The 25,503-nt window shown below is 39.6% G+C and overlaps 1 protein-coding gene across 1 annotated transcript in view; it reads left to right on the top strand.

Annotated features, from left to right (window-relative positions):
- The window catches only part of lmtk2 (lemur tyrosine kinase 2), a 69,164-nt gene that overhangs the window by 27,245 nt on the left and 16,416 nt on the right, over window positions 1-25,503 (top strand). Inside the window, exons 6-10 of the mRNA XM_061845785.1 lie at window positions 318-405; window positions 9,840-9,970; window positions 15,567-15,651; window positions 16,151-16,272; window positions 22,285-22,434. Of these exons, the coding sequence (XP_061701769.1) occupies window positions 318-405; window positions 9,840-9,970; window positions 15,567-15,651; window positions 16,151-16,272; window positions 22,285-22,434 (576 nt within the window). The remainder of the gene's footprint in view (window positions 1-317; window positions 406-9,839; window positions 9,971-15,566; window positions 15,652-16,150; window positions 16,273-22,284; window positions 22,435-25,503) is intronic.

Below are 25,503 nucleotides of genomic sequence, written 5' to 3'. Positions count from 1 at the left end.
AAAGCAAAAAATGCTGCCAAAAATGTTAAATACTTTCCATTCAATTTAAATTTTGTCATTACTCTGTTTTTATATTGTACGCTTTAGAGTGCTATTTTCTTATTAAAAACAAGTCGGGTTTTTTTTGGGTGGTGGCACTGGAATGATTTTACTGGCATTGCTGTTCAATGGGGAACGATTTGAGATACAAGTATTTTATTTGAGTGTGGTCATTGAACAAATTGAACTAATTTCTTAAGGCACCACTGTTTATCTAATATATGTTAAATTGTTTTCACTTTTATATCAGTTTTATTGATTTTAAATTTTATCCTCAGAGTTTTGCAGCACCCAAACATCCTCCAATGCCTTGGGCAGTGTGTCGAAGCAATTCCCTTTCTGCTTGTTTTTGAGTACTGTGAAATGGTGAGTGATTACATTTTATTTGCAAAGCCGTATTAAAACACTTTTACATTTTACACAGGTTTCTAAATGAAGTTTGTAGTAGGATATTTACAGTAAATTTAACTGCCTTCATGAGCAGTGTTGTATTCTCTTACAAATTGAGATTTTTTTCCAGCAGTTTCAACACTCGAGAAGTTAATAGAGAACTGATCTTATCACTTTCCAGCACGCATAAATCCAGTTCAGAAAGCATGCATAGTTGAGCTGCCCCACCAATTAATCATTTGGATTTCTGATTCCTGATTTAGCCCTCTATTTAACAGAACCTATAGCACCGACTCAAGACCACATAATAGCAAGTGACTTATTTACCCTTTCTTCTTATCTTTTCTGGATGGGTTGATAAGGAGCTGGCCCCCTCATCCCAGCTGGTGTGAGGGGTCCCTCATCTAAGCTTGACACTTCTCACACTCCCACCTCACCCAGGAAAGCAACAAGTTTAATTTACACTCCTCCTCTGTTGCTTTCACCTATTGCTCCATCTTTACCACCTGCAACATGTGAATTTCGGGTCATTTTTAGTTTGGACTAATGTAAACTATCCATCCATTTTTTGAGCCCCTTATCCTCACAACAGTTGCGGGAGTCCTGGATTCTATCCTTGCTATCTTCAGGCAGGAGCCGGGCTACACCCTGAACTGGTTGCCAGCCAATCACATGGCACAAAGACAGATAGCAGTCGCACTTACAGTCACACCTAGTCGCAGTTTAGAGTCTCGAATTAATGCACGTTTTTGGGATATGGGAGGAAACCAGAGTGCCCGGAGAAAACCAAGGCAGGCACGAGGAGAACATGCAAACTCCACACAGGCGGGACTGGGATTTGAAACCCGGTCTTCAGAACTGTGAGGCCAACGATCTAACCAGATGCTCTACTGTGCTGCCCTAATATAAACTACCCTACAGTAAATAAGGCCTTAAGATTACCAACTTTCACTTTGACAGCAATGCGACAGAATCTACTCACTTTCAAATAATTAATGGCTACAAATGATGTTGTATAAGTTTATATTGAGAGCTCTTTTCATAACCATGAATGAGTTTACACAACCTAAGCAAATAGGTGTGACAGAATGAAACTTTGAACAAGGCTCCCGGCTGCTTGTATGGCCTCTGTTACAAATTGTTGGTTGTTTCTCAGAGCTGGCACAAGTAATTACTTACCCCGCTTTCAAATTCCCATTTTTCTGAGCTGCTGATGTGCCTAGCAGGTTCCAGTTCAATTCCCTTTGCCAGACATTGCATCACATTGCTGGGCATGATTATATTGTCAGGTATTCTGACCTGTTTGGTGTCCTGGTACTGTGTGTTATAAACTATCAAGCTCCAGTTATGTCCTTGACAGGAGAAGGAATTAACCCATGTATATTAAGTATCTGTGTGGTTTGGCATCAGATATTTGCTTAAATCACATACACTCAACCAGTCTCAACTGTTTGTGAGAGCTGCATTAACAACTTTGCACTTGAAAAGGTAATGTTTTTCTTGCTCTTTAAATCTTCTACATCAGAAACATTTACTTTCATTACACAATTGACACCACAGAGAGTATTGTTAACAATCCTGACAATTTGAAAAATCAAGCCATTCTCTTGGCTCTCATACGCTGTGACTGTTGAATCCACTGAAAACACATCCTGCGCCACTGTCAACTGTCAGTCAAATACTGCTCCTTGTCCTGAAGAAAAATGGATGCTATTTCATCTACATCTGTCTTCCCTACACATCACTGTGTTTGTGCTGCGAAAATATATCTGCTTAAAGCCTCCAGTAGCTGGATTTTATCCTACTGGGTCATTGCAATACTTTTCCACACTGTAATAATCAGACGCTCAAAGGTGGCTATATCAGCACGAAGCTGTCGTCCACACACTGGCTGTCAGGTTGATCAAAAATTCCCCACCTTCTGAAAACATCTTCCCATCACATCCATGGAAACCATCCACAGCAGCCTAAAACCCTTGTCCACTTGCTTGCTGGCTGTCAAGTCAAACTTCCAAAATTAAATACTATCCTTTCTCTTTTTGTACGTGATGTGCACACTCTTGTGGCTGTCAACAAAGCGCTATAAAGTGGCCACACCATATTTGAAACAGGCTGATATACAAACTGATAGATTTGTTACACTCTAGCCTCTTCAGGCCATGTAGAGTAGTGTTCAAAATAATAGCAATGGTTTCAGTATATTTTTATTGCTACATGTCAAATAACTTACCAGTAGGTGCAGTAGATTCTCAGAAAACCAACAGGACCCAGGATTCATAATATACACATTCTTAAGGCTGTGCAATTGAGCAATTTGTTGAAAGCGGTGTGTTAAAAAAAAAATAGATGTGATGTTCTATAAGTGAGGTCATCAATTTTGTGAAAAACTTGTGGGATTCAGGTGGCCCATATTTAAGAATGAAGCCAGCACCAGTTGAACCCCCATTTCTCCTTGAAATCCTGAGGAAAATGGGTCGTTAAACACATTGTTCAGAGTAACATCTTACTTTGATATTATTTAAAGTTTAATTTTATTTAAGTTTAATTGGAGTAAATTTAAGTTTATTTGGAGAGCGGAAACCTTATAAAGCGGTACAGGGGTTCAGCTAAAATGATCTGTAATGCCTGAAAATGGAGAGCAAAACCAGAGACGTGGCAGAAAATGGTTAAAAAGAAAAGGCATGTGCAGAAGAGGCTACAGTTTTCCAACTGGCCTGAGGAGAAATGGAGCCACTTTTTGTGGACTGGTGAGAGTAAAAATGTTTGGGTCCAGGGGCCACAAACAATATGTGAGCCGACCCCTAACTCGGAATTCAAGCCACAGTACACAGTGAAAACAGTGAAGCACGGTGGTGCAAGCATCATGATATGGGCATTTTTCTCCTACTGTGATGTTGGGCCTATTTATCGTATACCAGGGATCATGGATCGATTTGCATATGCCAAAATACTTGAAGTTCATGTTGCCTTGTGCTGAAGAGGACAGGACCTTGAAATGGGTGTTTCAACAAGACAATGACTCCAAACACACAAGTAAATATGCAAAGTCTTGGTTCGAAACCAACAAAGTTATTGTGATTGAGTGGCCAACCAAGTCCCCGGACCTTAATCCAATCAAGAACCTTTGCGGTGACATCAAAAATGCTGATTCTGAAGCAAAACCAAGAGATGTAAAGGAATTGTGTAACATTATTAGGGAAACTTGGAGTGGAATAATAATAGTAATAGTAATGAAAAGAGACACAAATTGGTTGACTCCATGCCACACAGATGTGAAGCAGCTATAAAACTGGTCATACAACTAAACATTAGTTTAGTGATTTAAAGGATTGGGAAATCCTAGAAACAAAAAATGTTTTTACAAAATACTTTTGAGTTTTAAGTCAACGGCATTTTTTTTTAACACACACCTTTCAACAATTGGCCTCATTGCACAGCCTTAAGAGTCTGTATATCATGAATGGTGGGTCTTGTTGGTTTTATGAGAATCTACCGCACCTACTGGTAACTTGTTTGACATGTAGCAACAAAAAGTATTCTGAAAACATGGATTAATTTGGTTAGTCACATTGCACTGCTATTATTTTGAACACCACTCTTTTCCCGGTCTTTTGAAAGACAAATCATGACAACACTGCTGCATTTAAGACAGCATGCACCAGATGTGACGTTACCTCGGGCAGCCTTGTGATTAACGGCAGTTTTTGCTTCCCATGTAACCCATGCTGATAATGAGTTTGAATGTGATTGGTTAATTCAATACTTTTTTCCAACTGAGTTAAACATTTATAGGTCACATTAATAGTGGTGGTGGGGGGTTGAAATTATGTATATTAGTTTAATTTTTCTCACATCACCAAAAAAACTGCCATTTAAGAAGGAATGTGTAAACCTTATATCCACTGTATTTTAAAATTTGCAGGAGGCAGAGTACCCATGAGATGAATACGATAACAGCGTGACTATACTTTGGGAAGCCAACTCAGCCAAGATGTATGACACACATTTGATCATGTGCATCTGCGCAGAATTTACACGCGTGGTGGAAAAAGCCAGTTTGTGAGAACTGAGTACTCATCACACCTCAATGTGCTGCAGAACAGGTTCACATACATACTATCTGGGACTGTACTGCGACCCACTGACTGATTTTATTCCAAGATGGTTCCTGTATTCCTAAAGTAGTGTATTCATAAAAGGAGATGGCACACTGAGGAAACCCCTCATAAATGTGCACATAGACCAGCCCAGAATGCAGTCACGGTAACTGGATGTGATTAGACATTCGTAACTAAAGTACCTCATGGCTGCTGCATGAACAGTGTGTTCTCAGTATGTTCTTAACTCATTCCTCAGAGAGCTTTGTAATTCTTACTAATCTCCTTTATCACACATACAATACTACCCTCAAATTGAGGTGTATTTTTGTAGTACACATCAATATATTAGTGTTAAAAGTTGAGAGAGAAAGTCAAATTGATTTTCTACTTCATCGGAATTGAATGATCGTCACAGGTGTCACTGATGTTCCCTAGACACTGTGGTTTGTGAACTGTCAGTGCACAGTAAGTACCCCAGGAACCAGTCCAACCACAAAGACCCGTGTAATCTTTTGATATCAATGGAGGTACAGTATAGTACCACAGATCAACTTTTAAAACTCCTACAATGGCCATCTGTTGAGTTATGTTAAATGCAACATAAGACAGACTTAATATCTCATGTATTTGTTGTGTGTTGGCTCAAACTTCGTTATCTTATTTCTTATACTAGAGCCCTAAAATCCAGAAAGACTCTCACTAAATAAAGTTACACCAGAGATATGTTAATTCTCAGCAGAACTAAGTGGACAGGAACTGGATGATTTACTACCACCACGTGGCAGCTTCTGCACAGAGTATCACCCAAGAGCTACCCGATGTTTATGTTCCGTGACTAGGGGAAACCCAGCGCCTAGCCTGATATAATTCTTCCCATCTTCCCATTTCCAGGTTAGGCCAGGCCCACAAGTAGCATAGTTTACAATTTTCAGAAAGAGAAATATGCTAACACAACAGACAAAACAGATTAAAAACAATCTAAAAATCATTATTTTCCCTATACATACATAGTTTTATCCCTCTCGCAATTAAGTCATTAATTTCTTGATCAATGAACCTACTACACATCCTCCTATCCTGCTGGTCCAATCAGTATTATTAATAAATTCTGTAGACTATCGGACGACTCATCACTATAAACTGCTCTCTTTGCACAATTTTCATTACCATAATGTGCGGCGTTGACGCACTCTTAACGGTTCTAAATGAAGAAGACTCTGCATCTTGCACATCTGTGACTCTAATAATCTTTTGTTCTTTGTTCTGAATGTCGTACCAGCCCAGCACCAACTGCTGGAGACAAATTCATTGTGTGTTGTTACACACTTAGCCAATAAAGCTGATTCTGATTCTATTACAAGTTTTATTCAATAAGAGCAGGATAGCGAGTCTCTGGTTCTGAAAATCTTGCGGAAGGGAACTGAGCTCCGACATTGATCCAACTTTAGGGACTTTCTAAGTTTAGAGAGAGCGTTCGTAGGTTTCCATGGTGACCCGGTTGGCACCAATGATGTCGCTGAACCACTGTTAGATGAGGGTGGGGATGCAATGTTTCAGCACAACAACCAGAAAGTCCAGTGATTGTGTTGAGTTGCTGCAGGGCCTGGCACACAGACAGCCTGCTTGAAGGTGCCAATGTGGAGGAAGCAAAAGAAGGGTGCTAAGCGGCCACAAAGCTAGTCTGCTCTCTTGTAGTCAGAATGAAGTCAACACCGTCTGTAGGTAACTGAGGGACGCATGGCCATTACATGTTTTCCTGATGCCAATTTATTTGTCAATTGGAAGAAATTAAATTTAACACCACAACCATTCATCCATTTTCTGAGCCACTTATCCTCACAGAGGTGGCAGAAATGCTTAACCCAATCCCAGCTATCTTTGAGCAGGATGTGGGGTACACCCTGAACTGTTTGGCAGCCAATAATAAGGCACATATAAACAACCATTCGGACTCACTTTCACACCTATGGTCAGTTCAGAGTCTTCAATTAACCTACTATGCATGTTTTTGGGATCTGTGAGGAAACTCCACACAGGCATAACTGGGATTTGATCTCCAGACCTCAGAACTGTGAGGCAGACCCTCTAACCAGTCATCCACCATGTCCATTTGCTAAAAACAATCAGGTGTATTTTTTTCCTCATTAATTTACACACAGCACCCCCATATTGACGGGAAAAAAATTAAATATTGTTGAAATAGCAAGTATATTAATTTTAAAAACTTATCATAGCCATAAGTATTCAGACCCTTTGCTGTGACACTAACTGATGCTGTCCATTTCTGCTGATAATCCTTGAGATGGTTCTACACCTTTAATGGAGACCAGCTGTTTCATTATACTGAAAGGACTTGATTAGGAAAGCTACACAACAGTTGAAATAAGACCTCACAGTGCTTGTCAGAGCAAATGAGAAGGATGAGATCAAAGAAACAGCTTGAAGAGCTAACTTGCGGGAAGGCACAATACTCTTCCTAGAGCTGGCCGTCTGGCCAAACTGATGAGTCGAGGGAAAAGAGCCTTGGTCCCTTGTCGAGAGAAATAAAGAAAAACCCAAAGATTACTGTGGCTGAGCTCCAGAGATGCAATTGGGAGATGAGAGGAAGTTCTACAAAGTCAACCATCATTTCAGCCTTCCAGCAGTCAAGGTCATCATAGCAGTGGCCTGAAAGAAGCCTCACCTCAGTCCAAGGCACATGAAATCCCTCATAGAGTTTGCAAAAAAAGGAGTACTCCAAGTTGGTGAGAAATAAGATTGTTTTTTGATGAGACTAACAATTTATTGGCCTGAAGTGGTATGTGCAGACAAAACTAGGCACTGCTCATTACTTCTCCTATGTACGTATGTATATTTTTCGTCTTGTCCTCTTGGGGATCGCCACAGCGTGTCATCGCAGATGAATGCTCATATTTGTTTGGCACAGTTTTTACGCCGGATGCCCTTCCTGATACTGTCCCAAAAGTGAAGCATGATGGTGGCAGCATATTGCTGTCCGACAGTCTTTAAAGTGTTCAATGCCAGGTTGTGTTGGCCACACCAAAGCTCCAGTCTCGCCACTTCATGTCAATACCCAGACTCGTCGCCATCTTTGATGAGGCCGATGGTTCTGGTGTCATCTGCAAACTTCAGTTTGAAAACCGGTTGGCTCGAGGTGGTGTCGTTTGTTTAGAGCAAGAAGAGCAGAAGGGAGTGAACACAACCTTGGGGTGACCCGGTGCTGCAGACCTGTCAGCTCGTAAGGTTTAGCCGTAGTTCATACGGATTTTATGGTGAATCTTTTGTATACGGCCTTATATGACAAATCATACGGATTCTGAAACTGCAGACCAAATTCCGTTCTCCCCAAAAAGTTCTTGTGATTTTGCAACAGTTTTTTGGCGCAGTCGGTCAAGCTCACTAGGGAAGCGTTTGCGGTCAACTTGATGGTGTTCTGGCTCGCACATCGGCTGGGTTCACCTTCCTCCTCCTCCTCCAAAGTGCTTCCTCAAAATAGCCGATGACACATTTTTCCTTCCCGCAGTGTCACCGTGAGTCCGCCGTGAGTTTACGTTAGAGCGACACCTTGAGTTGTGTTACCTCTCTTACAGGCAAATCAATGTTCCATTATCTCAGCAAAGTGATGCTTTGCTTACCTCACAGCAATGCAAACTGTGAAATGATCTTCAGTGTGGTGAGAAAAGTTCACACAGAATTCAGAAAATTGCTTGCACCAGAAATTGACAGCATAATTGCCATGCAAGGTCAATATGGATGGATGCTGTAATTTCGATCCGAAGGGTCAGCATTTAGAGTTGAAGAAAGTTACACATGAATACAATTCTGAACACAGTAATGCCACTAAATAGACTTTGGCAATTAGACATTAACTTCAGATATTGTCATTATGGAGATCTACAATAAAAATCATTGAAAAACTGTTTTTTCCCTCTGTTATTTTGACATATAATTTGCTTCGGTATTTTATAAGGATTTTTTGCTCTCTCTAAGGATTTTTTTGGTAGTTTATACAGGTTGGCGCTCCAAAAAGTTGACAGGTATGGTGCAGATAGTGGGTGTGGATAAGGTGGTGTCCCCCAGCCTCACCTCCTGTGTCCTGCCCGTCAGGAAGTTGTCGATACAATAAGAGATGGCAGGCAAGATGCTGAGCTGGAGAGCAGTTCAGGGATTATGGTGTTAAACAACTGGAGTCCATGAACAGGATTCTTGCAAAGGTTCCCTCACTGTCAAGATGTACAAGGATGAAGTGCAGACCCATGTTGACAGCATCTTCCGCAGACCTATTAGCTTGATAGGATACCGGCAGTGGGTCCAGCTGGGGACTTGTGACACTCTTGAGGTGGTCCAGAACAAGGAGTTCAAAGGACTTCATGACCACAGATGTCAAGGCAACTGGCCTGTAGTCATTAAGACCCAAGACTGCTGCTTTTTTGGCGACCAGTATGATGGTGGATCAAAAGGCCCAGCAGCGACTCCACTTCCTGAGAGTGGCCAGGAAGAACAATCTGGAAGCTAAGACTGTACTGGCTTTCTACACAACCACCATGGAGAGCGTCCTCACATACTGCATCACAGCGTTGTATGCTGGATGTACAACAGTGGACAGGAAAGCTCCGCAAAGACTGATCAACACCGCCCAGAAGATCATTGGCTTCTCTCTCCCCTCCCTAATGGACATTGCCAACTCCCGCTATCATATGAGAGCTACTAACATCCTTAAGGACTCTTTCCATCCTGGTCACCACCTGTTTAACCTGCTGCCCTCTGGCAGGCATTACAGGTCCCACAAAACAGACGAGCAGACTCGGACAACTTCTTTCCTAGAGCCATCAACTCCTTGAATTTAAAACCACTAAACATTGTAGTATTGTAATCTCAAATTATGCGACTGGATTTTGCAATCTTTGCATTTCTTGGTTTTTATAATCTTACCAATGCCTGGACAGGGGGAATAAGAATTGAAAAAAATGATTTTTCTTTCTTTCTTTCTTTCTTTCTTTCTTTCTTTCTTTCAATACTTTAAATTATGTTTACATGGTTAAAATGTTTCTGGGTTTAAAATATAAAAAAATAATTTGTGGGGAGAACATTTATTTATTTGTTTATTTATTTAAGAAAAGTCAAACCAAATATTGAATGTATTTTTATTAATTTAATTTCAGGTGTGAAATTGCAAAATCTATTTACCTGAAAATGTAGGCAATTTTTGCTCATTTGGTCAAATTTATGAGATGATTATTATTTTGGTCAAATAATAACAGGCCATTGTCTTAATAATGCGTAGTATCTTGACCCTGTGTGTGTTTACAGGGGGATTTGCGAGGCTATTTGTCTCAGCAGGACTGGACATTCAGAAGTGCTGAGATACTGCAGCTGCAAAGGATGGCATGTGAAATCGCTGCCGGTCTCACTCACCTTCACAAATACAACTTCCTGCACAGGTAGCACTCTAAAACTGCAACCTGGTTTCTGCCTCCCTTAGCCTACCTCACTTTTGGCAGGGTGCATCCCATTTGAAGCAGTGTGGCTTTTTTAATTTCCAGTGAGGCTAGAAACAATTTTGACTTTTTTTATCAGAGGCTGTAGTTTATGTATACAAATGTTAAATGTTAGCTTCCTGTCTTTGTTTCATTTAAATATTTAGAATACAATGAAGCTGAACCTTTTGGCTAACCCTTGTGAGTGTCTGGCATGAGATTTTCCCAAATTAAGGTATTATTATAATTCTAGAAAAAAAATCAAACTTTATCCTTCAATCTAATGATCGAGCCTTCAAAATGACAGACAAACAACGTTGTGTTCTCTTTGGAAGCCTTGTGTTAGTCAAGTGTTTAGGGCTTCGATGATTATTTGAATAGTTAAAAAAAATGAATTGTAAAAAAAAAAAGTCAAAGAAAAATCTCAAAGCTTCACAGTTGCCATTTTTTCTACAATTTATAATGTTCATCTGAGATAACACGCTGTGGCGACCACTAACGGGACAAGCCGAAAGAAATACAATAATGTTACTGGAGATTCAAGCAGCTCTCAGAGGTAGGAGGAAAGCGTTTATAATAGACAATTACACAGTTTGGGGACATTTCACAATTAAAAAAAAACATCAAGAATACAAGGGTGTAATAATCACATTAATTCACAAGCGGTCGATGGCCACAGCTCAAGTCACTCAACATGCAGACTGGTTGATGGATTAGCCAATAAAGGTTTTATGCGCAACTATCTTGACAAAACAGGTTGAAGCACTTTTTCCAGTTCAGTTGACAGATGGAGTCCCATGGAAGGAACCTGGGACAAAGTAACCATAGAAATATTTGTCTCCCCCACAGGTATCAAACTAAAGGCACAGGGGCCAGATTCGGCCTGTCATCATTTCATGTGGCCCACTTAAGCAAATCATGTGTGTCTCCTTCATGTTCATCTGGGCCAAAATCTCAAATTGTCATTTCTAAAAACGTTGAAATTGCGAGCATTTGAAATGAAGCTACAAGTGATGTAGGCAGGGGCATACTTTTAGGATTTGGACTTTTTTTCATCTTTATGAAGACCAAGCCAATGTACAAAATACTGGAGCAAAAAAAATTTCAAAAACCAAGTCTTACAAAAACTTGGGTACACTGAAATGGATTTTCCACTGTATACATTATAGATTGAGGCTATTATGCATTAAGATCAGTTAATTTCTTATGGAACGGCCATAAATTGTCACAGAAATGGGTAAATTATGATCGGTAAATGACACCTCTTGAAGCATGTGGCACACTTGCCCAAATGTGTTGACACTTCGTGTGGGCATGTTGTGTGATTGCATGTTGACTTCTGGTGGACTTTAAAAAAAAAAAAAATTGCCGGCTGGATAGTGGAGTGTGTTCAATCTACATTAATTTAGGTAATTTGTATTTTGTATATCAAATTTGAGGATTTCATTTTTTTTGTTTTTATCATATGATGCAATATTGTGCTTCAGTACATTACATTTACTTTCTACCGTATTTAAATATTTTTTTTTATTTTGTTTGGTAAAGTGCATATTCTTGAGCGCATAAGAAAAGAGAGCTGTTCGTCGATAGAATTATTGAGTAAAAATTGGTAGCTGATGACTGTCCTCCCGTGTTGGTTACTTTAGTAAAAAAGACACCAAAAAGATATCTGTCAAAACTTTAACACAACTGTATAAATCTGTTGCAACTATAACCCAACTGTAAAAGTAGGACAAATGGAGAAGAGAATCATGAACCTTATTTGGCATTGTCAAATGAAAATACTCAAAGGGTAGAATCTCCTCTTTCTTGACGGCTACATTGCATCCACAACCCTACACAAAGAAAATATTGATCCAGAGCACAAAATAAGATGTCACAACCTGGCACCTTTGCAAGACCAATTCAGTCGCTGTTGGTCATGTGACTTTTTCTTAAAGTGGTATGCATGGGGTTTTGCTCAATGCGCACGATCCATGCGCCAGAGTTGCCAGACTCATCACTACTAAATGCTGAATGGATAATGGCTGTTACACCCATTGTTCCAGATGTTGGGAGCAATAACATCGGATGTGATGTTGTTTGAACGCAGAGATGAAGTCTACAAATCCTCGTGTAGGTCCCTGTGCAGTTGACTGTATCATTCGCGGACCTGTTTGCTTGGTCGGCAAACTGCAAGGGGTCCAGCAGGGGTCCAGTACAAGGCGGTCAATGATTTTCATGACCCACAGTTGTCATGTTTGGCAGGGCTGTAGTCATTCAGACCTGAGATTTAAGGTTTCTTAGGGACTGGCATGATGGTAGAGCATTTGAAACAGGATGGTACTTCACACAAATCCAGGGATCTATTGAAGATCTGTATGAAGGCTGGTCTGCAGACTAAGGTAGCATGAGGAGCCTGTCGCTTTGTTGAGCTTTTATTTGAAGATGTGTCTCACATTCTGTTTGTGAATGGTCAATGCAGAATTCAGAGGTGCGAGGGTGGTCAGTAGTGGGGTTAGAAAGTGTCCTTTTAGAATCTGCAGGAGTAGGTGGTCAAGTTTCCAGCTGGTCCTCTATTACACTCAGCTTGAGGGGTTGGTCTCTTGTAATTGGTTGGTGATTGTAATGCATTCCAGACTGATTTAGTCATTAGTGGTAAATTGTTTTCTAACTTTACAGAGTGTTAATTTCTTAGGTCAGGTGGTTTCTAGCGCAGTTATACAGGGCCCCATTTCCACATCGATGTGTGTCCTCTTTAGCCTGGCAAAGTTGCTTAAGTTTGGCAGTCAACCAAGGCTTGTTTTTGAACGTGCGAAATGACTTTGTTAATACACACATCTCTTCATAGTAACTGAAATAGGACATGACATAGTGTAGTATAGAAGTGGTCTAAAATGTTATTTTCCCTGGTAGGACAGTTGATGTCCTGCTCATTTGTATTTAGGGAGTTCGTGGTAGCTTTGTTAGAGTTCCCAAGAATTATGAGAGATTAGTCTGTTTGGGGTTCTTTTCAATTTCATTTACTTGTTCAGAAAGCATTAGACATGCGGCATTCGTAATGAAAGCTGCAAACTTACAATGTAGGAAGGCGTAATAATTGTGATTTCCCACTATCCCGAACTTTGTGGTAACAGAAATTAAATACACTGGAAATGCACTGCGAAGTGCTCATCCTGGAACTAGAAACCTCACAAACAAATCTAAATCTCAGAGGAGGAATAATAATCCTTGATAAATTATGTCCTTGCCTCTGATTTTCAAATGTCTAAAAAATTCCACAGACAAAATAAACTAGTCTTTGTAAAATAACGAACAAACTCGTAATTTGTGTTTTGCTTTTTAGTGTAATGGAGAGCTGACTGACTATGGGGGATCACAAATTCTTAAAAAAAAAAAAAAAATCAATCTTGATCCCTTCTTATTATGAATAAATGAGAGGTATTACATTTGAAATGACATTTGAAAATTGCTTTAATTTGGCTCTTTGTCAATACTAGAGTTTATGTGAAGTTTTAAAATAACTCTTGTATTAACAACAGATGCGCTTTACTATTTTGGATCCATTGAAAACCTTCACAATACGTTAAACTGTTCAAGTGCTTGCTGTTAAATCACTCTGAAGCATACCAGTGTTTTCCAAAAACGGTTTGCGTGGCAGAGAGGCGGCGTTTCATTTACGATTTTTACTGCAGCGCGCATTGGATGCCTGGCTGCTTGCTAGGAGCAGTACAGGTCAGGAGGTGTGGGGTTGTCGGCAAAGTGCCGCTCAGGGTAACATATGATGCTCAGCTCATCAGCTCTATTTGCATGCTCGGAATAAGCTCCAGGGGTTCCAATTACACAGCTTCGATGCATTGCCACAGTGTCAGCTGTCTGCTGCCAGAGGCAAATGATGATTCTGCACTGTGCGTGTAAAGGGATAGCCAGATTTTGAAAGTTGTCTATTAAATCCTTGTTACAACTCAAAGGGATTTTTCTCAGGTTCTCAAAATTGAGTTTATGATCTCAAAAATATTTAGACGCATATATTTAGTGAGTGTGTACTGTCCTTGCTGTGCTGTAAATAATCTCATTGAGTGTAGTGATTTGCCATCAACTGTGGTCTAAAATAATTACCATGTTAGTATATAATAAAGTACATTGAACATTGTCTAGCACATTTGATACACAACATAATGTGCTATGCATTATTAAAAAATTTAAAAAGTACAATTAAAACAGTGTACAGTGCAAGGAATGTCTTTTAAAGATGGAAATACTTTAAAAAGGATGGGGAAAGCTTTTTACCTGGTTCTAAAAACATTCACACTTGGGCTGACATCACTTCAGTTGGCAACTTATTCCATTGATATGCACTCTAATAGCTAAATCACCATGTTTTCTTTGGACTCTGCAGTCCACGATTTGAACTGAGTCTGTCCATCTCGGAGCCCTACTGGGTTTGTTTTCTATTAGGATTTCTGTCACGTATTCAGGACCTACGCAATTTAGTGATTTATAGACCATTAGCAGAAAAAAATTAAGAAAGACGAGTGCCAATATTCTGCTACTGTATCATGAGTCAAAAATAGAACATGTGAATGTCTTGTTCCTGGGTGAAAAACTGCCATTGGCCTTCTGAGCCTTTGTTTCATGGGCTTGTTTTATATCTGTGATGCTAGTGTACAAACAAAACCTTTATACAGTGCAATTCGTTCACCATTCACATGAATGGAAATGCCATTAATCCTTTCCAGCCTCTTAAGCAAGTAATTATTTGTCGTTTTGTTAATAGGTCGATTGTAGTTTATCAAAACACAGTCATGACATAATGAGACTTTATGGAATTAAAAAATTTTTACTCCATCGTTTGCTTAAATTCAATTCATTGTGTTGCTCTTTCTGGTGTGTGTGCGCCAGGCACGTGGTGGCAATATAATACGGAAAAACAGTTTTACAACTCAGTCAGCTGCAGTGTTGTTTTTTGCAAATAAAAAAGCTTTTGTTTAAAATGTTATGAAACCACAAAATCCAATCTATTTGTTATACTATCCACACCATTTTGCAGTTTTGTTAGCTATAAGATAAATTAACTTATCTAAACCAAGCCTTGTGGTTGTTTTGATTAACACAATATAAAAATAAGTCTTTTTTTTTTTTTTTTTTTTAAATCAGCCAAACCTATGGTTGTTGTGGAGTCAGTTCACTGCCACAATACAGCACTCATATTTAAACTTTATCAATTTAAAAAAAACATGTCTTTTATGTCAGGGCACAAGTGTATTTCAATAGTGAAAAAGCTCCAAACCAATGCTGTTCCACAATATCGACACACGCTACCGATGGGTTTTCATTCACGTTTTCAGATCAAGTCCCAAATTAGAATTTTTCTTCCCAGAACACAAATTTATCAATAAACATTGTTTTGCCATACCGTAATTGAAAAAATATAACCGGGTTTACTTGATTAAAAAGAATAGGTTACACCGTTTTACTGTGACATTTGAGGAGTTGATAAAAACTCACCTGCCACCCACTTTTGTGTTTGGGGGAATCTCACTGTAAGACAACTCTAACTTATGTCATGTTTCTTTTTCAGTGATTTAGCCCTGAGGAACTGCTACCTGACGGCAGATCTTACTGTCAAAATTGGAGACTATGGAATTGGGCCCTATGCATACAAAGTAAGCAGAAATGCATCTTTTTAATAGTTTGGCAAAGTTCCTCTCTTTTGTATTGGCTTTTAAAAGTATGTGTAAAGTGTTCTGTGAGCTTGTGTTTAATTACACAGTCACCGTAACTCAAGTATTGTTCCATAGTAGTCCAGTGAGAAACATACTACTGTTTGGGAAAAAAGTGTTTAACATGAACTGTACAATTCTTTTGTGTGACGTGACAAGCTGCGCTAAGCACGCCAAGGCCCTCCTGTCGGCAGCATTTCTTAAATTCTGCTGATCTGTCACTTTGAATTTAATACTCATAAGATAAGGTCACTCACTGGTGCTATTTCTGTAGAGGTTGGTTGAGTCAAAGCAAGCGTGCGTGGCCTGACTGCATCAAAGCATAAATAACTTTTGTTGGCTCAAAACAAATTATTTTGCGGATACAATCGGCAAAAAAAAATCTCCTTTGTGGTTACCTGTTTGTAATATCTTTATTACCCGTATTCTTTTGTCATCAAAGGAGGATTACATCATCACAGAGGATGATGTATTTGCGCCCCTTCGCTGGTTGGCTCCCGAGCTGGTGGGTGAGCGCCATGGGGGTGTGATCACTTTGGAGCATACCAAGCCCAGCAATGTTTGGTGCGTATAGACAATGCTGTAGTTCCATTCCTGTGCCCTTCAGGAATTGCACAGTGACCGTGATGCAATGAAATCAAAAGACCTCGTGAGAAAGTAAGAGGAAAAGTAATGACATTGATGTTCTTCACTTCCATCTGTTACCATTTATAGAAGATGTCCTTAGTTTGTGACGGCCCTGACAAACATTTTGAGGTTTTGAAAATGATGATATGAAATATATGATATGATATGAAAACATGTCCTTAACGTGGCACAAACAAGCATACTCAGTTACTACCGTACTGCTTGGTTTTCGTTTGATTGTTTTAGATTAATGGCTTCAAAGGTTTTTACAATTTACATAAAATTAATTCACTCTAATTATGACATTTCATAGATGGAAAGGTTTTTGTCAATTCTACGGCAAGAATATATGATGCGCAGTCGTGTGGAGTAACTAAATTGCATGCAATTAAATAATCTAAAGTTATCCGTTACTGGAAAAACTGTGTAATAGAATAAGTTCCTTCCACAAATCTTCATGATTACAATTTTAATCGAATTTGAAAAATAGCCACAAAAACTTTTTTTTCTTTTTGTCCAGATCACTTCTTACTTCTAAAGCCAATATTTGTGATTAACTCTGTCTCTCTCTCTCTGCTCATGTGCCATTCAATCGTATTCTCAAACATGACTTTTTTTTTTTTTTTTTAAATCTGTCCTTGAATCACCACCACTTGGTGCAGTGTGTTAATTTGAAGTTTTGGAAAAGTTAGACTCAGTTATACTTGTAAACACTTAAAGAGCATGCCCTTTTGAACAGTTTCATCTTTACAGTTGTTAGAGTTGTTGACTTCTCCGGAACATTATACACAGATAAGTTGAAGCCAGAAATATGCATACACTTTGCAAAAACATTTCATTTTTTGTCTTTGTCTGAAGTGAAATCAGACCAAGCCTCGCCTGTTTCACGTCTTTCAGGATCACCAAAATTATTTAACTTTGTTAACACTAATGAAAAAAATTTCTTAGAGAATGCTCGATTTTCTTTGAGGTCAAAAGGTTACATACACATAAGTATGTCTATAAAGAACATGGGAAAGACCTGATGACGTGGTCATGGCTTTAGAAGCTCCTGATGAGTTAACTTTTTTTCTGTTTTTTTCTTTCTTTTTTTTTCTATTTGTGTGTCCTGTTCAGCTGTGACACTTTATTCCAGAACAGTTTTATTGTCAAAGTTTTTGAGTTTCCTCTAATTTCTTGATATTTTAGTTGAAGTTTATTGAGGATCAGAGATCAGAGTTTCTAGAGGGCAGAGAGGAACAAAGACAACTCACTAACTATAAACAGAAAAGTAGATCATTACATATCTACAACAAAAACATTAAATATGGGTGTTGCATGACACTGTAACGCTACACCCGTGTAGGAAGGACAGGACAAGATGGGACAGAACAAGGACAGGAGACAAAGCATGCAAACCAAGGATCGTGAACCCACTATACAATTGACTGACCAAGTGAATTATAGAATGAGAATATAAGTGGGGGAACACACAAGCAATTCACGTATACAGTAATCCCTCTCTACTACGTGTATCACCTATCACGTAATCAGTGCAGCGCAGAGTTCTGGAGAAAGAAAAAAACCCAGATAGCTATGTACTAGTGCGCCATTCCTGGTGCGCCGACATGAACCAATGACGGGGGGGGGGAGCCAGCATACATTAGTACAGTACTGTAGCGAGCCGCATTGATAGGGTATAAGGCGGCATCCCCACCAAGACCACATGGACTAATGAAGCAAAAAAAAAAAAACACAATTTACCCCTACTTTGCAGTTTTTCATGTTTCGTAGGTGGGTCTGGTACCAATTAACCGCGAAAAACGATGGATTACTGTACATGAGTTATTCCTATCAGTGAGTAGTCCCACACTCATGAAAGATTCCCAGGGGTTGTGTCCCTACGGACACATGCAAATAAATTCACACCATTGTGCATGAAATAAAAAGATTGCTGTGATGCTGTTCCTGGCTCGCTAAAGTTAAGGACCCCACCCGATCAATCAACAGCAAGACCAGCACCAGGGTTCCACCCTCTAGGAACGCTGTGGAGAGGACACATCCCATGCCAAGGGACCCAGCCTGGTCTGCCAGCCCCTCTGAGGCGCCCTGACATCACGCCACTCAGTGGTGGCCCCAGGGACCTAATGCCATCACATCACAAAACCGTGATCTGAATCTTAAAAAAATCTTAAAATTGGTGGCCAGATCTGAAAAGGCTTTTGCAAGTAAGGGAACCAACAAACCTGATTCAAATAGACCAATTCTGACAGGAGGAATGGGCCAGGATTCCAGCAGAGCCAGAAACTAGAGGAAGGATCCCCAAAATGTTTTACCCAAGTCTTTCAGTTCAAAGAAAATTCTATTCGATACAAAGGAAATGTATGTAAACTTTTGACTCCAAAGAAAATAATATAAAATTCTCTCAGACATTGGTTTTCATTTGATTGTTGCATTTATATTTACTTATTTAGTTTTTCATACAATTGGGCCATCCATAAAAATAAAATGGTTTTGGGTAAAAAGTGTAAAAAGAAAAAATGCAGAAGTTCAGCGAGGATCTCTTAATTATCCAATGTTGACTGATGATGATAAATACAACTCACCTGTGTGTAATCAAGTATCCGTATAAATGCAACTGCTCTATGATAGTCTCAGGGTTCGGTTTAAAGTGCAGAGAGCATCATCAAGACCAAGGAACACACCAGGCAGGTCCGAGATATTGTTGGGGAGAAGTTTAAAGCCGGATTTGGATACAAATACATTTCCCAAGTTTTAAACATCTCAAGGAGGACGGTGCAAGTAATTATATTTAAATGGTAGGAGTATCAGACCACTGCAAATCTACCAAGACTCTGCCGTCCTTCTAAACTTTCACCTCGAACAAGGAGAAGACTGATCAGAGATGCAGCCAAGAGGCTCATGATCACTCTGGATGAACTGCAGAGATCTACAACTGAGGTGGGAGAGTCTGTCCATAGGACAACAATCAGTCGTACACTGCACAAATCTGGCCTTTATGGAAGAATGGCAAGAAGAAAGCCATTTCTCAAAGGTATCCATAAAAAGTCTCGTTTAAAGTTTGCCACAAGCTACCTCCAGTGATGAAAGTCCTCCGGATTTTCCCGGAATTCCGGATTTTTAAATTTTCATGAAAATTGCTCCGGAAACATGAGGAAAAAATTGCCTAAAATTAATCCGGATATGAGTTGAGAACATTGAAAGAACATGCGGTTGAGTTAGTTCTTTTTGCTTTCACGAGCGTAGCCATGTTGAGGCACTAACACTAGTAACAGTCACGCCCCTCCCCTCGCGTTCTATCAAGACGTTATTTTGTGTGGTCTTGACATTAATTTACGTGTTTATTTAATAAACGTTAACTAAACAAGCCTGCTCCAAAACAACCGGTATTGACCCGGAAGCAGGAAATGCAAGTTAACCGTACTGAGCATGTACGAAAGCGCATGTTCAGAACTGCTTCACGTAATGCGAGCGTCATCAACATCATGAGCCATGTCAAAGGAAATTCAGTTACACTAGGCAGGGGTGCTCTTTGTGTCGATTGCGAGGCAGTGTGACAGTTTAAAAAAAAAAAAGAAAAAACATTACCTTGTAGCTTGATTCGGGTGGCCAGCGTCCTATTTACAGCTGTCCCATGGTGCATGAAACCCCCCCCCCCAACAATAAGTCACGATTGCTGAGATGAATGTTTGTTCCAATGTATTGCTAGCTTGTTGCCACGAACGCCGATTATGTTGAAGTAAACTTTCAGCATTTTCAAAATTGCGAGTATAGACCGTTTGTGTTTATTCCTTGACAGGCCAGTGCATTGAAGTTTTCTTCAGATAAAGTTTGTCAGATCAAGAATTTTTATTGATGAAAAATTTTAAATACCGTTTTGTATCATGTTCTACTTATATTAGTTGAAATTGGAAATGATAATTTCGGAGTTTTAAATTTTAGTTTTCTATTTTATTTACATATTTGTTTATTTTATTTTTAATTTACACTTACATTATATTAATCTAGTAAATTATTTTAAGGATTTCCCCTAATCACACCCGCAACTTTATCTGCGAGCATGACTGACCACACCCCTACATTTTTCAAATATGAGTGACTGTGTGCGTGTGTGTGTGTGTGTATGTATGTGTTTATATATATATTAAAGGCAACTGTTTATACTATTAGTATTACTAGATCTATATCTAAGATATACAATGTGGTCGAGTGTATCAGTACAACGCGACGTAACAAGTTTGAGACTTAAACGTTAATAGTAATTACTACAGATCAACTCCTTTAACACGTTTTGCTGTACGGTGTAGAAATTCTAGGATATATTTTTTATATATTCTATACCTATAGTATATGTATGTATGTATATGTATATATGTACAAAGTTTACAAAACAGTGGTGAGGCCGGCCATGATGTACGGATTAGAGACAGTGGCACTGAAGAAACAACAGGAATCTGAACTGGAGGTGGCAGAAATGAAGATGTTGAGGTTCTCGCTCGGAGTGACCAGGTTGGATAGGATTAGAAATGAGCTCATTAGAGGGACAGCCAAAGCTGGATGTTTTGGAGACAAGATTCGAGAGAGCAGACTTCGATGGTTTGGACATGTTCAGAGGCGAGAGAGTGAGTATATTGGTAGAAGGATGCTGAGGATGGAGCTCCCAGGCAAAAGAGCGAGAGGAAGACCAAAGAGAAGGTTTATGGATGTGGTGAGGGAAGACATGAGGGCAGTTGGGGTTAGAGAGGAAGATGCAGGAGATAGGCTAACATGGCAAAAGATGACACGCTGTGGCGACCCCTAACGGGACAAGCCGAAAGGAAAAGAAGAAGAAGTATATGTATATATGTACATGTGGGGGAAAGGACAATTTTAGATGTCTTTTGACTGAATAGTTCGCTTAATTAATTTGTCTTGAGATAAAATGGCATATTTTAATGACAAATGTGGTTTTGCGCTATCCAGTGATAGGGGGCAAAAAATCTGGGTTTGGCCCTCAGGGAACTTCTGCCCCAAATTTTTTTTCGGTCAGGACTTGGAAATTTTACTTTAAATTTTTGTCTGAATTTTTTTCACAGATATTGCCAGAATGCACCACAGCCATCCATATATACCAGGGAGACACACCAAACATGGAAGAAGGTGCTCTGGTCAGATAAAACCAAAATTAATCTTTTTGGCCACAATGCAAAATTATATATTTGCCGTATAAGATACACAGCTCATCACCCTGAACACACCATCCCCACTGTCAAACATGGTGGTGGGAGCCTGATGGTTTGGGTGTGCTTTTTTTTTCTTCAGCAGGGACAGGGAAGATGGTTAAAATTGATGGGAAGATGAATGGAGCCAAATACAGGACCATTCTGGAAGAAAACTTGTTTGAGTCTGAAAAAGACCTGAGACTGGGATTGAGATTTATCTCCCAACAGGGGAATGATCCAAAACATAAAGCCAAATCTACAATGGAATGGTTCACAAATAAACATATCCAGGTGTTAGAATAGCCAAGTCAAAGTCCAGACATGAATCCAATCGAGAATCTGTGGACAGAGCTGAAGACTCCTGTTCACAAACAGTCTCCATCCAACCTCACTAAGATGGACCTGTTTTGCGAGGAAGAATGGGCAAGAATTTCAGTGTCTCGATGTGCAAAACTGATAGAGACATACTCCTTGGGACTTGCAGCTGTAATTGCACAAAAGATGACACTACAAAGTATTAATGCAAGGGGGCAGAATAATATAGCACGACCTGCTGTTCAGTTTTTTATTTGTTAAAAAGGTATAAAGTATCCAATAATGTTTTAGTAAAGTTTTTTTAAATTTTATATCTTTCTTTGCAGCCTGAAATGCAGCAAAAGGTTGAAAAGTTCAAGGGGGTCGAATACTTTCACAAGGCACTGTACATGTTTGTTTGTTTGTTTGATTGATTGATTCATTTTAATCATAGGGCATTGGGGGTCACTTTGTGGGAGCTTTTTGAGAATGCTGGTCAACCATATCCACATCTGTCTGACCGAGAGATTCTCAATCATGTGATCAAGGAGCAACAAGTCAAACTCTTCAAGCCACAACTGGAGCTTCCTTATTCTGACAGATGGTGAGTTTTTCAAAAATATTTCTGAATAAACAATAGTAAACTTGTCTTACCAACTTGCCAAATTTCAATATACAAAATTTTTAAATGAGACATCAAAATTGTGAAAAATCTAGCGATTCTCTCTGCTCACATTATGGTCTGTCCAGAGTATCCATTGAAACACCCCATGCTCAACTGTTAATTAAACCCCTAAACATAACCTGACCTGGAAAAAAAAAGGATGCTACACATGATCTAGCATCATTCTTTAAATGTCACTGAGACCAAAATATACATTTTAAAGGTTTACTCCATAGGAAATGTATTTTGTTTGTTTTATAAAACAAATGTAGCTAAAATTTCATAAAGAAAAATATTTAAAACATTCTCAACACAGCAGAAATGAAATAAATTAGCATCAAAGTAAGTCTCAAGATTTTGTTCGAAATGTCACTTAGATTCGGCAAGTTCTGGTACTCTCCAAAAAGTGACATCACGTCAAGACAACATTTAGCTAGAGAGTGAAAAAGCTAGCAAAGATGGTGATCGAGGAAATGTGTTATATACAGCTGTTCTGTGTCAAATGCTGACGGAGTCAATTTACATGAATGGACGAAACATGAACGGATAGGCAGATTATGGACCAGGTTTGTGAAGACAAAGCGGGCACACTTACAAATCAAAGTGGACAGTAATATGTTCCAAGCATTTCACGGCGGACTGCTTTGAAAACCCGGTACAGCGTTCACTTGGTTTCGGTAGCAAGTCCATAACATGTTCAATTGTTTGGTATTGACAAGTATCTACTTCGTTTTAAATATAAGTACAATAGGGATACAGATATATAAGTCAGCTAATATCTGTATCCATGTGATGTTTAGGAGGTGACGAAATTTGGACTCTGTATAAAGTTAGTGCACTGTTGATGCTGAGGTCTTGCTGAAATTCGACTACGGCTGTGTGTGCTCTAAAGTGTTAGGTGGATTATTTCAAATATGGGCTAAATCTTTAAACGCAGAACGATACCAAAAGTTTCAATTTTTGTTTTACGCCGATTCAGTCGCTAGTACAACAACAAAAAACTGTTGTGTGCAAGCACCATCAGACGTTTAAATGTGTTTGAATTAAATTATTTTGTCAACAAGGTGTACGAAGATTTCTTGAGGGACCTACCAGTCTGTGTTTTGGGTGCGAAGTTCCACGTCAACTTTGTCAGGTCTCGCCGAATCCCATCATTGTGTTGTAATCGCTGCTCAGACGTCACACCAGTTCGAAAATATATGGTTGAATTACACCTGCATAGGATGTTTTTCGAACATGGGAAGAATGAGAAAATCCCCCCTCTTCAGTTCCTTTGTCTTCCACAGAGCATTCTGTAGTTTATTGGTTGTTTGTCGCTATGCCGAGTAGGGGCGTACACTTCTCCTAGGTCTTATGGGTTGGGTCCCTTATCTATGTTCTATTTATTTACCTGCGGCAGTCTATGTGTAGCTGCTCACTGTGTTCCATGTCCTCTGAGTTCAATAAACACTTATTGGTACGGCAACCCTTGTGATCTCTTATGCATGCACAAGATGCCAGTAGCATTTACGCATTCCATAAAAACTTCATCACTGCTGTCCTTATTTTCTAGATCCCACTCGCATGTCTGATTGTCTGTATAGGAAGCCATTTCTGTACTGGGGTTGTCTTTGAGTGATGTCATACGGAAGCAGCTTCAACAGAGCCTCGGTTTGAAACATGGGAGGCATTTGGATTACAGAGAAAATTTGCACTTTGCTGCAAATTTATTTAATTTCTGTTGTGTTAAGAGTTTTAAAAATATTTGTGTTGAGAATTTTAAAAAGATTTTTAATGAAGTTTTAGCTACTTTTGGATGATAGACAAATAAAACACATTTCCTCTGGATTAGACTTAAAATAAAGATTATCAAAACTCCATATAATAATCGCTTTGGTAATACGAGTCAGAAAAAGTGAGCTGGGAGAGTTTTATTAAAGCGCAAAGTTGTGAAAGTGTGACTTGACATCCCAGTGGTGGCCATATTGTCTGTGATGTCGTGATGTCTCATGAAGGCATCACACTGGGGCAGTCGCCATTGACAACACGCTGTGCCAAATGCAATGGGAGATGAACAACAGTGATTTTCGTATTTTTCTGAAGCCCCTTCTGACACTCAAGCTCTTTTTGAGGAAGCGAACAACAAGAGGCCATTTTACCAGATCGTTTCGAACCATATTTAGATATGCGGAAAACTAACAGACTCCCCAAAATACAGACGAGGATGAGGAACCCGATGAAATATTCAAAATGTCCGATATTTGTTCGAGTTCCTAACCCCTTTACAAGTCTTGTGTATGTGGCATACTCAAGAGGACCCATGCCAGTGTGACGGTCTGAGTGCTCCCCGTGCTGAAAAGTCTCCTTGTGTTTAATGTGCATGCATTACTAAAGGAGGAGCTCTAGGTCAATATCAGACGCTTACTGGGAAATCCCCCAGTGTCATAGTTCACCTTCTTCTACATAGCGGGAGCTAACATATGTTATAACCTGACCCTAGCCTAACCTGAAACAAGTTGATAAAAAGGTATACACATATATGTACATTTGCTGTGTTCGTCTTTCTGAGATGTCCATAGCAAACATGATCACTCGGCGACAAGTTGTCGAATGGCACATGTTGAAGCATGGATGGGGATGTTTCAGACTTGCCAGAGGTTTACAAAATATACGCGATTTTCAGCACCGGGAGCACTCAGACCATCACACCGGGCGAAGTATATACGTCAGGGGTGCCCAGACGCCGGTGGGGGGGAGAGCCTCTTTCTCCTCCCCAGCCCCGGCTCGACCGCATGCGGCGGCCCGCCTCTCCGTCCGACCCACCTCCACGTCAGGGTAAACTGCAGCCCGCGCCACCACTAACGGCGACCTGCGCCACTGCTAACGGCGGCCCGCGCGCATCGACACCTTTAGCACCCCATACTTACTTACTTTAACTTTAACTCATTCATGGGCAGGGTGGCAATTTTTTGCCTTATTGAGATAAAAGTCTCCTACCAGGTCAGAATCAAGGAAATAACACTTCTTTTT

The sequence above is a fragment of the Syngnathoides biaculeatus genome, chromosome 16, assembly GCF_019802595.1.
Source record: "Syngnathoides biaculeatus isolate LvHL_M chromosome 16, ASM1980259v1, whole genome shotgun sequence".
In the NCBI taxonomy this organism is placed as follows: Eukaryota; Metazoa; Chordata; class Actinopteri; order Syngnathiformes; family Syngnathidae; genus Syngnathoides; species Syngnathoides biaculeatus.
The sequence above is the reverse complement of the archived record's forward strand: the minus strand, read 5'-3'. Positions and strand labels throughout refer to the sequence as shown.